This window comes from Trichosurus vulpecula, chromosome 6 (genome assembly GCF_011100635.1).
Source record: "Trichosurus vulpecula isolate mTriVul1 chromosome 6, mTriVul1.pri, whole genome shotgun sequence".
Classification (NCBI taxonomy): Eukaryota; Metazoa; Chordata; class Mammalia; order Diprotodontia; family Phalangeridae; genus Trichosurus; species Trichosurus vulpecula.
Genome location: NC_050578.1, coordinates 194,060,895 through 194,073,780, shown reverse-complemented (window position 1 = coordinate 194,073,780; position 12,886 = coordinate 194,060,895). Strand labels below are relative to the sequence as shown.

General features: G+C 44.0%; 1 protein-coding gene across 1 annotated transcript; it reads right to left on the bottom strand.

Moving 5' to 3' along the window:
• Positions 1 to 10,321: 10,321 nt before the first annotated feature.
• Positions 10,322 to 10,993, bottom strand: FGFBP2 (fibroblast growth factor binding protein 2). Its single transcript, XM_036762704.1, has one exon. It carries the CDS (start codon positions 10,991 to 10,993, stop codon positions 10,322 to 10,324), a length of 672 nt encoding a protein of 223 aa, XP_036618599.1.
• Between the last annotated feature and the right edge of the window lie 1,893 nt (positions 10,994 to 12,886).

The window sequence follows — 12,886 nt, the reverse complement described above, 5'->3', positions numbered from 1 at the left end:
GGTCTTGGGAAAAGCACCTCCCCAAGGACCTGTTTCCTTAACTGTAAAATGGGCAATTTGAACTAGATCTCAAAGCCCTTTACCATCTCTAATATTCTTTGATTCTATGCTTACAATACAACTGTGGATCTATCCTTTGGTATAGAGTAGGGAAAAGCCAAGAATCATTAATCTGGCTCTAGGTCAGGGAAAGGGTGAGTAGCCTAGAGGAAGAAAAAGGACCACATGGCATATAAGAAATGCAGAACTCATTTGTCCTTCCAGCGGCTGGTGTTAGCCATGGTGAGTCATGTTTACATATTTGCTAAAAGCATGAGAGAAATTAGACAGAGTTCTTATGAGCTCAGAACAGCCACAAAAAATGGATGAAGGTGGAAAAGCACAGCTTCCATGGCTCCTTCTTTCAGGGACTGCTGCCACCTGGAACTGCATTGCCAGGAAGTGCGGATGTGAAGGAAAAAAGGTAAACAGTTGGTAGCTCTGTCAACATTTGAAAGGGCTGGCAGATGTACTCACGCTCCCTATGAAGAGGGCCTCGGCTCCAGAGCAGGCCGTAGGTCTCCTCCATCTCAAATCCGTCAGATGCTATAAAACAAATAAGATGATTTTAGCTGCATATTTTTAAAACTGTCATTAAAGTAACACCACAGGACCTCCCGGCTCTCCCTAGGATCCCCCCATGGCCTAAGATGACCAAACACTCCTTAAAAGCCTTCTTTATGCTGATTATTGACTCTCATCAGTGTAGGCCTAGCAGAATGGGAAGCATTCACAGGAGTGGACACAGCAAGGACTTTGTTCTGCTTGGACTTGATGAACCCTGGGGATCTGGGTCCCAGCCATCGTTTACAGGGCTCTTCTGCGTCTCTTGGCTCCTTTATACACGCACTCTGGGATGACTTCCAGGAAAGGCTGATAACTGGTGGCTAAACCTAGCTTCATAAACTTGGAACCACTGAGTGATGGAGCTCAAGAGGGATCTTAGTGGTCTTCCAACCCAGTCTCCCATTTGAATAATAAGGAGGCAAGTGACCTATACACAGCTAGTTAGTGTCCCAGCTGGGGCCACGACCTAGGCCTTTAGACCCCACAGTTTAGTGATGTTTCTACTACATATGTTGCCTTCTCTAATAGACTACATTTTCCTTATGCCACTCCCATACATTTATCTGGCAAAGACAGGATGATCACTGAGAGCAATATGTAGCAGGTCGGTGGTGCAGTGGTTAGAGCGCTGGGCATGGAGTTGGGAAGACTTAGCTGTGTGACTCTGGGCAAGTCGTTTACCACTCTTTGCCTCGATTTCCTCGTCTACTAAATGGGGATAATAATTAGCACCTACCTCCTAGGGTTGTCATGGGGGTCAAATGAGATAATATATTCATAAAGGACTTTGCAAACCTGAAAGCACTCTATAAACATTAGCTATTATTATGACCACGTGAAGGTACATACATTGTGGAGTGAGTTTTTTCTTCTAAAGTGACTAAAATGGTTCTTAGCCCATAGTACTCATTCAAGAAATATCTGATTAGTTGATTCCCTCCCCACCCCCCATCCCCCACACAGATTAAGGGAGACAGGATCACCAACAAGGAGGTCCTCTGGCACCACTAATCCTCCAACAGAGAAGAGATAGCAACATTAAGCAAACAAACCAAACAAAAACAGCTCTGGATTTAGAGTCAGAAGACTCATCTCTGTCACTTATCTATTTGGTCTTGGGCATCTCACTTAGCCCTAGACCCCTTCACCTCAACTGTAGAGGACTTCTAAGGGTCTTTCAAGCTCTGATTCTGAAAGCCCATAAAAGATGCACATGGTCACCCACTTGGGCTGACCACGTAAAGAATGAATGGCATTAAAATATACTTCGTGAGACCACAGTGAGTTGAAATGGACTTATTTCAAGGAATTCATGCAGGAGAAATATTTGAAGGCCATGCTACACAGGGCATGTGATGGTGCCCCCCAGATAACTGGGGCTTAGGTGACCTATGGAAGGGGAAGGAAGGACACAAAATCTCCATGTGATTTCAAGGGCACCAGGAAAGTCTTATCCTTGGAATAAAAAAACCAAAGTGAAAGAACCACATGATTACTTTCAGCTCCTTTAGTAGAACACACAGCCTTTCTTCCTAACACATAGAGTATCCAAAATTGGAATGAAATACCTTGAGAAGCAGTGAGTTCTTCATCACAGGAGGTATTCAAATAGAGTGAGGATGAGCAGTATTGTAGGGAGGATTCCTGTTCAGGTGCATGTCTTCTGAGTTTTCCTAACAACTCTGAGATTTAGTTATTCCTGCTACAAAAGTTGTAAAATTGTAGGATTTTAATGCTAGAAGGGGCCTTGGAGATTATCTCAAATAACCTCTTTCTTTTGGTTACTGAAGCACCCAGAGCTCACAGAACTTACATTTCTAGAACCCTGTAAATTTTACCAAGCACTTTCCTCCCAACAACTCTGAGAGGTACACACTGCAAGTATTATTGTCCCATTTTGCAGATGAGGACCCAAGTTAGCTCAGAAAGATAAAGCTACCTGCCTACCTCACATAGCTAGTAAGAGCTTCAACTGGAATTTGAAACCAGTTATTTTGACTTTAAAGCCGCTGATTGTGTTCCAATACTACGTCAGGCTTAAGATGCGAACATTCCTCTAAGAGATCACTCATTGACTGACATTAACATTTAAACATGAGTAATTGATCTCAGATCCTTTCCCAAAGAATTCTCGAGTTAGAGTCAGAGGACCAAGTTTGAATTCTGACTGTTTTCCTTGCTACGTGCATGACCTCAAATAAGTCATTTAATTTCTCTGGGCCTCAGTTTCCTAATGTGTAAAATGAGGGAGTTGGACCAGATCACTCCTTTGGTCCCTTCCAACCATAAATCTTGGATCCCATACTATTGAAAGACTAGGGGTTTCTATTTGACTACTAATAACAACCCCTAATAATGTGTCAATGCTTTCATTGTTGGATAAAGGCAGATGATTCAAGTTTGGTCTCATAGTGGATAGAGCACTGGGCTTGGAATCAGGAAGATTCATCTTCCAGTCTCAGATACTTACTAGCAGTATGACCCTGGGAAAGTCACTTAACCTTGTTTGCCTAAGTTTCTCATCTGTAAAGTGAGCTGGTGAAGGAGATGGCAAACCATTCTAATATCTTTGGCAAAAAGTACCAAAATGGGGTCACAAAGAGGTGGCCGTGACTGAAACAGCTCACCAACAATATGATCCATATGGGAAACAGCTTGTGACTGAAAGAATAAGGTGCACCTCTGGGTCTGTGTATGACACAGCAAGCAAATTTGAAATCATGCATTCCAGAAAAAGGTGGCTGAATCCAAGAGTGAAAGAATCCTGAAAAGAAACTGCTCCTGGGGGAGGAGGATCCCCCAGATCCTTGCCACTCCTATGACCAGTTGATGACTCTGGGAAATGTCAAAGGTTGAAAGATGTGGGGTTGTCATTGAAGTTGGTGGCAGCACCCCCAGAGTGGCAGTGACAGATGTCACCACCCACAGCAGGACCAAGAGGAATGCTGAAGATGAACTAGACATTTTGAGGCTACATTTGAAACCATGAATTTGTCTTCTTATATTTAGTTTGTTTTTAAAATACATATTAGATTTAACAAGAGAGTAACAAAATGGCCCTGTTTTTGTCCCTTTCTGACCTTTTTAAATTTAAAATTTTCTTCTGTGTATTTTTATGCTGTTTTTGGCTTTTCCCTCCACTAATTCCTCACCCTCACTTACCCAAATAGAAACCCTGTTTTGTGACAAATATGTGTAGTCAAGCAAAAATCAACACAGTAGCCATGTCTGAAAATCTGTGCCTTACACTGTGCCTTTAGTCTATCTCTCCTCTGCCAAGATGTGGGAGGCACACTTCTTCAGCAGCCTTCTGACTGCCTGGCCTTCCTGACGCTCAACACCTCCTCTCTGTCTTCCACAATACAAAGGGGCCTCTCAGACTTAAGCAGGCCAACAAGTTGCTACTCGGTGCCCTCTCCAGGTCTTTGAAGCAGCCTCACTGGCAGGCTAGAGTCCAAGCTACCTCTGTCCCAATAGGAAGGCTCAAAGGATGTGTACTTACATAGGTTAAAAAAAATACATTCAAGTTTACTCTGCAGCTGGCAAGAAGCTCATGAGGAGAGAGGTGATTTAAAGGAGACAAGTTGTTAAAAAAAAAATAAATAGAAAAGCAGCTTTGCCCCTTTTAATGGATGGTTCTTTGCACACTGTGTTTCCTTTCAAGGTAACATGAAATTGAGTCATTGAAAAGTCTCAGCCTCTAACTGATGGAGAGAGGCTTCCTGCAGGCCTCCAGGCCCATATCCTCCTAGCAATCCACTCCCAGCCTGTTTTGGCAGGGCCTTGTGGCCTAAGCACTTCTGCTTTTTGGTTTTAAAAGTTGCTTCAGATCTATTTGTTGTCTTTAGAAGGATCTGCCTCTTGGGCCTATAGGGAGGGAAACTCTTCTCTGATTGATGCTGTTGACTGGGATTTCTCTACTGCTCCCCATCACCTCAGCAATAAAGGGCTCAGTTTCATAGCATCATAAAACTTTAGAGCTGGAAGGGGCCCTAGGCAGCAGTAATCCTGTATAATCTGACTGGTATTTTCCAGTTTTTCACATACAACCACCTCTCATTTGTTCCTCACAACAGCCCTGAGAGGGATGGAGGGCAGGTATCTTTATGACCTCCATTTTATAGGTGAGGAAATTGGGGCCCAAGGAAGTAACTCATCTCATCCAAGGTCATAGAGATAGCAAATGGCTAAGCAGAGACTTGAGCTCAGTTCCCTTGATTCCTGGCTGTCAAAGGACCTTAGAGATGATCCAATCCAATCCATTTTCCACCCCTTACTCCCGCCATTTACAGATGAGGAAACACCAGCATTATGTAGTAGATAGTCTAAAAGACTGAGATTTAAATCTTGCTTCAGACATTTACTAGTTGTGTGGTATAAGAGAAGTCATTTAATCACTCTGGGCCTTGGATTTCTCATCTGCAGAATGGGGGCGTTGGACTCTATGAGTTCCAAGGTCCTTTGTAGCACTACATTGACTCTCCTCTAAAACCAAAGGTGGGACCTGAGAAGTGGGAGCCAGACCTCTTGGGATCTGCTGACCTCTCAGGTAACAAAGGAGAAGGAAGCCAGGAATGTAAACTGAGGCTGAGATTTGGACTGAGTGGTTTGGGGTTTACACAGAAATCATTGGCCCTTTGTGAGCTAATATCTACGGAACAATAGATTAAGAGCTGGAGAGGATCTTCTTGGAGGTTAGGTCCAACCTCTCCATTTTACAGATGAAGAAACTTCTGAAGCCTTGTGGGAAGAAGCGACTTACCTAAGGATACACAGGATGCAAGCTGGGATTTGAACTCAGGTCCTCTGATTCCAAATCCAATATTTTCCCACTCCACGATACTGCCCCATCCAGATAGTAGAGGCTCCCTAAGGGCACAGATCAGAACCTTGTTTTCCTATGTGCCCCAAAGTACCTAGTACAGGGGTGGGGAACCCATGGCCTTGAGGCCTTTTAAGGGGATTTGTTCTGTGACGTTTGAATTCAAAGGGTTGCACTTGAGGACCTAGAGGGCCACATGTGGCCTGGAGGCCGCAGGACCCCCACCCCTGACCTAGGCTGAAGCCTAGTCCCCGAGTAATAGCTACACAGAACCATAGAACTTCAGAAGTAGAAGGGATTGTAGGGCTCAATTAGTCCATCATCCCACTCTCTGGGGTAGAAATTCCCTCTGACATTTACCTTCTCTGGTTTTGTTCTCATTGAGTTGTTTCAGCTTATACGGGGTCAAATTGCCTCTGCTTGAGCACCTTTGGTCATGGGGAGCTCACTACTTCACAAGGGAGCCTGTTTCATTGTTAAACACAAGATTTGAATCTTATGTTGGGCTAAAATTTTTTTTCTTGTAACTTTGACATACCATCTGCAGGTCTGCTGTTTGGCACCATGCATAACAAATCTACTGCTTCCATAGGATGGCCTCTGAAATTTTCTTTCTCTAAAGTCTCCTCTTCTTCAGCCTAATCACCTTTGCTTTCTTCACTGTTTGTTAAATGAATGGTAAAACAATTCTTTTTTTATTTATGTAAATATATATATGTATATATACATATATATATATGCATTTATAAAGCACCTACTATGTGTCAGGTGCTATGCTAAGTACTTTACATAATTATCTCACTCAATCCTCACAACAACCCTGGGAGGCAGATGCCAAAGTTATTCCCATTTTACAGATGAGGAAACTGAGGCTCACAACCATGGGGAGAGGGGGGAAGGGTTTAGATGTTATTATTATCACTGTTTTACAGATGAAGAAACTGGGGCAGAGGGAGGTTAAGTGACTTGCCAAGGTCACACCGTCTGAGGCTGAATTTGAACTCACGTCTTCCCAATTCCAGGTCTGGTTTTCTATTCATCGCACCACCTAGGTGCTGCCTCCAACAGTTCATATTTCCATAGAAGCAATAGATATAACCTATGCTCCGGTTTAGGATTAGCCTTCATCATAATACCTGTATGAATGTGGGCAAGTCACTTCAAGTCTTGAAGCCACAGCTTCCTCATCTAATGTTATCTGGGGCATCCACCTTCCAGGACTGTCATTAAGACCAGATGAGACAACCTGCATCAAACGCTGTAAAACCTAAAGTGATACATACAAATATATCAGGTATTATCGCTGTCGCCACGGGTTCACATCTTGTAAGTGAGGTGATCTGAAGGCACTCATCCCGCTGAGAGTCAGTGTGACCCAGAGGCAGGCAAACCTGTGTTCAAACCTTGCCTCTGACGTATACTACTAGATAGATGTGACCCTAAACAGGCCATTTAACTTCTTCATGCTCCTCAAGCCACTAAGACTTTAAGTTACATAGGTCTCCTCAAACTGCCGCAGTGGGAAAATTCCAAACGTCAATGGAATCGTAGGTTCGGACCAAACAAAAATGATGAAGCTCCCTGCCCCCAAATTATCTGCCCCCACTCGCCTGTGAAAGGGCCTGAAATTCCATGAGTAGAGATTCACATCCTTTGGGGATGCAGCTTTGCCTCTCCAAGATCTACTTCTTAAATGCCGTTCTCTCCAGGAGGATAACATGAGGCTGTTAACGCTAACAGTCTTAGAGTGATTTGTTCATAGCATCATTTATTTATAAAATTGCTTCGGGGAGTTGAAATGTAGGTAGAAAAGGGAATGTCTTGGAAACTAGGTTTGATGTCATTGTTCTGTTGTAGGAGAGGTGGTGTGATGGAATGCATGAGACTCTTTAGAGTTTGAATCTGGGTTCTGTGTGACCTGGGGAAAATCACTTCCCTTCCCAACTTTAGTTATCTCATCCATAAAATGGACGTATTAATTCTTTACACTGCTTTCCTCTCCTGGGGTTGCCATGAAGAAGATACTTTGTAACCCTGTACAAGCCACTTAAAATCGCTCTTTCTCATCTGTAAAATGGCACCTACCTCACAGGGAGAGCAAATGAAACAATGTAGGCAAAGTGTTTGACAAACCTTACTGTTCTATGTGAATGTCAGCTATTATTAATATTAACAAACTAAAGCACTTTTTAAGGGGGAACTATTACTTTAAGGTCCCTAAAGTAGTGAGTTAATATACAGATGTGGACCATCATAAGCTTCTTTTGAATAGAGAAAACCTAGGAGGAGGGGCAGTTAGGTGGTGCAGTGGATAGACCCCTGGCCCTGGATCAGAAGGACCTGAGTTCAAATCTATCCTCAGATACTTGACACTAGCTGTGTGACTCTGGGCAAGTCACTTAACCCCAATTGCCTCCTCAAAATTCACTTCTTAAAGAGGTCTATTCACTGAATGGGCATTACCTCATTCAAAGTGATAACCTGAAAAGGCCTTAGCCTGAAAGGGCCAGGGTCTCTCATACATCCTGGGCCATCTTCAGTTATCCTGGTGAATATCAGGCCACTGGATCCAGATGGCTCTGGGGGAGAAAGTGACCTTGCACAGCCCTCCCCCACTCAAATCAAAGTCAGCTACAAGTCATGTCATCATCTCCCTGATATCATGGTCCTCTTTGAGAACAAGGGCAAACACACACACACAACCTAGGAGGATATGGTGTTGCTATTTGCTCATGCCTTATCAGGCATTTCATCTGGTTTCTTTACTTAACCATTGATAGCAGCCTCCTCTTGCTCCTTCCTGTATGTGCAGTGTGTGTGTGTGTGTGTGTGTGTGTGTGTGTGTGTCCTAGTAAAGATTTCTTTCATGCTCTCTCTCCCTGATCCTCTTGGAAATGAATCATAGCTACTAATGGCCAGCCAAGGGAACCACTTCATTCTTTCCATTAAAATGGCAGGACACAGATTCTCTGACATGGGCTTCTGAAACCATTCCTTTATTGTTGACACACAAAGGGCAGAGCATACAGGACTGCAGCCCATCTCCAGGTACTTGTTCATTCAACATAGCATATACAGAGCTTTGCAAAATACAGATCTTGTTAGAAAAGCTAATCTAAGAACAATGGAATAATGTTTAATATATCTCAGTTTCCCTCTAGTGCTTCTAAGATTTGAAAACAAGCTGTAAAACTACATTTGGGCCTCAAGCCCCTGAGCTAACCCTGCAATCTCACATAAAGTTTATCATTTTGAACCATAAACTCATAAAGGGAGTGTTTCCTTCCCAACATACCAAAAAACAAAATCAAAAAACAAAACAAACAAAGAAAACCCAGTAGCTGAAACATTCATTCATTTGGCAACGGGCGAGTAGTTTATTCATTCGGCAACGGGCGAGTAGTTTATTCATTCTGAGGACAGAGACTTAAAAGACACTGCACCCTATAGGAAGGAGGGCTCCTTCTCCAGCTGCCAGAGGTCTCTGAAAAAGAAAACCTAAAAGAGAAAAAAAAGTTGGTGTCATTCATTCCCAGTTTAACTCATTTAATTGCTCTTTTGAGTCTCAGAGCAACACCCACTAGTGATTAGGTTTCTGGATCACAGTGCCTATAATTCCTCTTCTGAGTACTGTCTGGAGAAGTAGTGTGAGACAGTGAGTAGCTCAGGGAACTGGGGTGAGGACCCTGATTCTGAAATTCTGTGACTAGGGTCTGGGAGCTCTGGCTTCAAGACACTCCCATTTCTGAACCTCAGTTTCTTTATCAGAGGAAAGAGAATTTCCTCATCAGTAAAACAAAGGGAAAGGACTAGACTTCAGTCCTTAGTCCTTAGAGGCTCTGCAGCTTAGGTGAATGCAACACTCCCAGAATAGGATAAACTATTCAGATGTGTTACCTGGTCATAAAAATTTCCACACAACAGTGAGAGTAATTGTAAAAGTTGAGTCAAAGTACTTGCTTTACAATTCCAAATTGTGTAGTGCAAAGGATAGCGTGCTAGATCTGGAGTTGGAGGACTAAAGTTTTTGCTATTTGCTCTCTTTTCCTATATCTGGAATGCTCTTTCTCATTCGCCTCTGCCTCCTGGCTTCCCCCAGGATTCAGCTCAGCTCTTACCTTCTGCAGGAGACCTTTCCCAGTCTCCCCTTCCCCAGCCCCAAATGCTAGCGCCTCTCCTTGGAGGTCACCTTCCATTTACTTCACCTATGAATTTTTTCTCAAGTTGTCTCCCCCATTTGCCTGTGAGCTTCTACAGAGCAGGGATTGTTTTTAATAACAAAAACTAGCATTTCATAGAGCACTCTAAGGTTTGCAAAGTGCATCTTTTCCCCAGTCATCTCATTTTGGTTCTCACAAGAACCCTGGGAGGTAGGCACTAGTATTTTTTCCACTTTCTAGATACAGAACCCAAGACTTAGAGAAATTAAGAAATTTGTCATCTAATAAGTATCTGAGACAAGATTTGAACTCAAATCTTCCTGATTGCAAATCCACCCAAATATCCAGCATTTAGCACAGTGCTTTACACATAGTAAGCACTTAATAAATCCTTGTTGCCCGAATATTAATTGGTGCCCAGTTAATAATCATCTGGGTCTCAGTTTTCTCATCTGTAAAATGAAGGCATTGGATTAGCCAGCCTCTAAGGAGACTTCGTAGCCCTAAGCCTATGATTCTTTGATCCTTCATTGGCCACCTGTGAGATACTGTGGAAACCTGTCTTAATCTCCTCACCCACCAAATAGATCCAGGGACACTTGCCCCACTTACCTGTTTGGGTTGTTGTGAGGAGTAAGAGAGATGAGTTTTAAGAAAGCATTCTGCAAAGCATAAAGCGCTGCTGTTATTCTGTATCCTGAGAGACAAAAGCTTTACCTGGAGGGCTTGGTCCTTAGCCCAGAAAGATGCCAATGATAAAAGAGCAGATCTTCTGCAAGGGTTCCCAACAGTATTCTTTCGCCATCCTCATGGCCTCCTCCTCTCTTCGGGCACGCTGTCCTTGTTGGGTTGGCTTCACTGGAGGTGGGGCAGTGGGCTTGGCTTTCCCAACTTTCTTAATAGACCTTTTGCCCATCTGGACTGCCTGGGAATCTTTTTGGAGTGGTCCCTCAGACCTGGGCCCTAATTTTGAAGGCCTAGAAGCTTCAGACTGCTGGCTGGAGAGGTGAGCACCCTTCAGGCCAGAAGCCCCCTGCTTGAGCTGCGCCTCAGGTCCAGCACCCTGGCATACTGTGGGCCTCAGCACTGGGGCTGCCAGGCAGGGCTCATTCAGCCTCCTTAAGCCCAGCACCACCTGGCTCCAGTACAGAGTCGGATTACTGATGAAGGCCCCACACAGCCCAGGCTTCCCACTATACTCACACCAGGAGGCTCGGCCCTGGTTCCTGCACTCAAGCCTCAGGTGGATTTCACCCTGATCACTGACCCGCATAGTACAAGCATCTTTGCCCTTTGTCTGAAAGTGAATCTCTTCCCCGTGATTGATTTTCTTCTGCTTTGGGGTCTGTCCCAAAGCTCCAAGACAACATACCACCACTAACAGAAGGCAGGCCCCCGATGGCATGGTGGCTCCAACCCTGACACAGACCGTCTACAATTCAGCCTCAAGCAGTGAAGGAACCAGAAAGTCAGGCCAGCCCCAACTTAAAGAGAGGCTGGACAAAGACCTCTTTCTCCGTCCTGGTGGGTTGAATCTTCGATGAAAAACCCAACTGTGTCTGCAGTGCTAAGCTTGAGGGAGTGTCAAATAGCCAACTGTGCGCCCTCACGGGAAGGAGGAGAGACTGTTTTCTAAGTATATCCAGAATGGTGTAACTCAGCAGTGCCTATGTGTTTATAACACACACACACACACACACACACACACACACATTAGCTATATCAACATTAGGATGAAGAGGATGGAATATTTTCCTCTTCTGAGTTACTTTTAGCCTTTTTCCTTAGTCGGCCTCTGGGTCCTAGGTATCTAAAATGAGATGTACACATCACAGAGGGCACACAAGATGATCACTGGGGCACGTAAGTGATCATTAGGGTATGTAAGAAGAAGAATAAAATTGATAACACAGCGGTTAACCTGCCTCTACTATTCTCCTTCTTTCCTTGCTGGCTGTGCTGAACAGTCAGCCACAGGCACTTCTCCCCAGATGGACGTGCACTCCTGTCCACCCTCCACCATACCAGCCATAGCATACTTCGCATGTGTTCTGAACCAGTTTCCCAACTGGAGCAGGATGTGTGAGCTTCTTGCTGACCCCCAGGGCTCTCCTCCTCTGTCCTCCCAGGAGAACAAAGGAGGCTTCCTCTGGCCCAGGAACTATTGCAGCAAAAAGAACCAGAGAAGAGCAAGAGGTGGCAGCTCCTGCTGCCAGTGGGCTTGGGGTTCAGAGATTCTGTGATTCTGTATGTCCAATGGTTTTCAGATGAGCCAGGAGTCTGTTAAAACAGCCTTGGGAAAGACAGCTTGATTTATACTGGACCTCAGCATTAATGTTGGTAGTTTTGATAAAAATCAATTTGAATCCATCCAGGAGTTATTTAGAGAATATTTATTGGAGCCTGGCACAGCGGTAGACATTGCTGGGATGGAAAGCCACACAACCCATTTGTACCACATCCTTGTTGCTGTCATCTACCCATCTCCAGGTTATTCCTGATCCTTCTCTCCACTCAATATTCTGCCATCATCCTTAAGAGTGTCAATATTCACACTAATGTTCCTCCTAACAACTGCATCACACGATTCCTCCACTCACTGGCATGGTCACACCTTAGGCTTCAAAAGATCAGGAACTTTGAAATTCCATTCTCTCATCAGTTAACTTTCCACTGTGCGCTCTCTCTCTCTCTCTCTCTCTCTTTCTTTCCTTCTCCAGCCCCCCCACCACCATAGAGTTTTAGATCCAGAGCTGTAAGGGACCTTAGAGGCCATCTAATCCAATTTCCATATTTTCCAGATGAGAAAACATGGCCCAGAAAAATTAAGCCACTCTCTCAAAGTCAGGAGTTAATACATGACAGAATTAGAATTCAAACCGAGGTCCTCAGATTTCAAATCTATCATTATTTTGATTGTACAATGTTTTCTCCAACTCACACTAAATCATATCTCATTCAGATTAAATTTACTGCTGCATTTCGTTCCATCTTTTTGTTCTCAACTCTCTCTTCTTCTGGTTTCCATTGTGTCCAGATGCAGGCTTGGCCCCATGATCTTCCACCTTAATGCCATATCCTGGAATCGCCACAATCTGTTCCCTACACACACCCCTTTCCTGCCCCCAACTTTCTACCCTTCCAAACTTCCTGATCCTCATTCCTAAGTAACCTCTACCACACACTTTTTTTTATTCCCACTGCCACTGCACTGAAGAAAAGATTTTAAAAACTAGCTTATCTTACCCACTCCAGGTTTATGGTCCATAATTTTGGGCTTTCCTAGCTGTTGGACAAC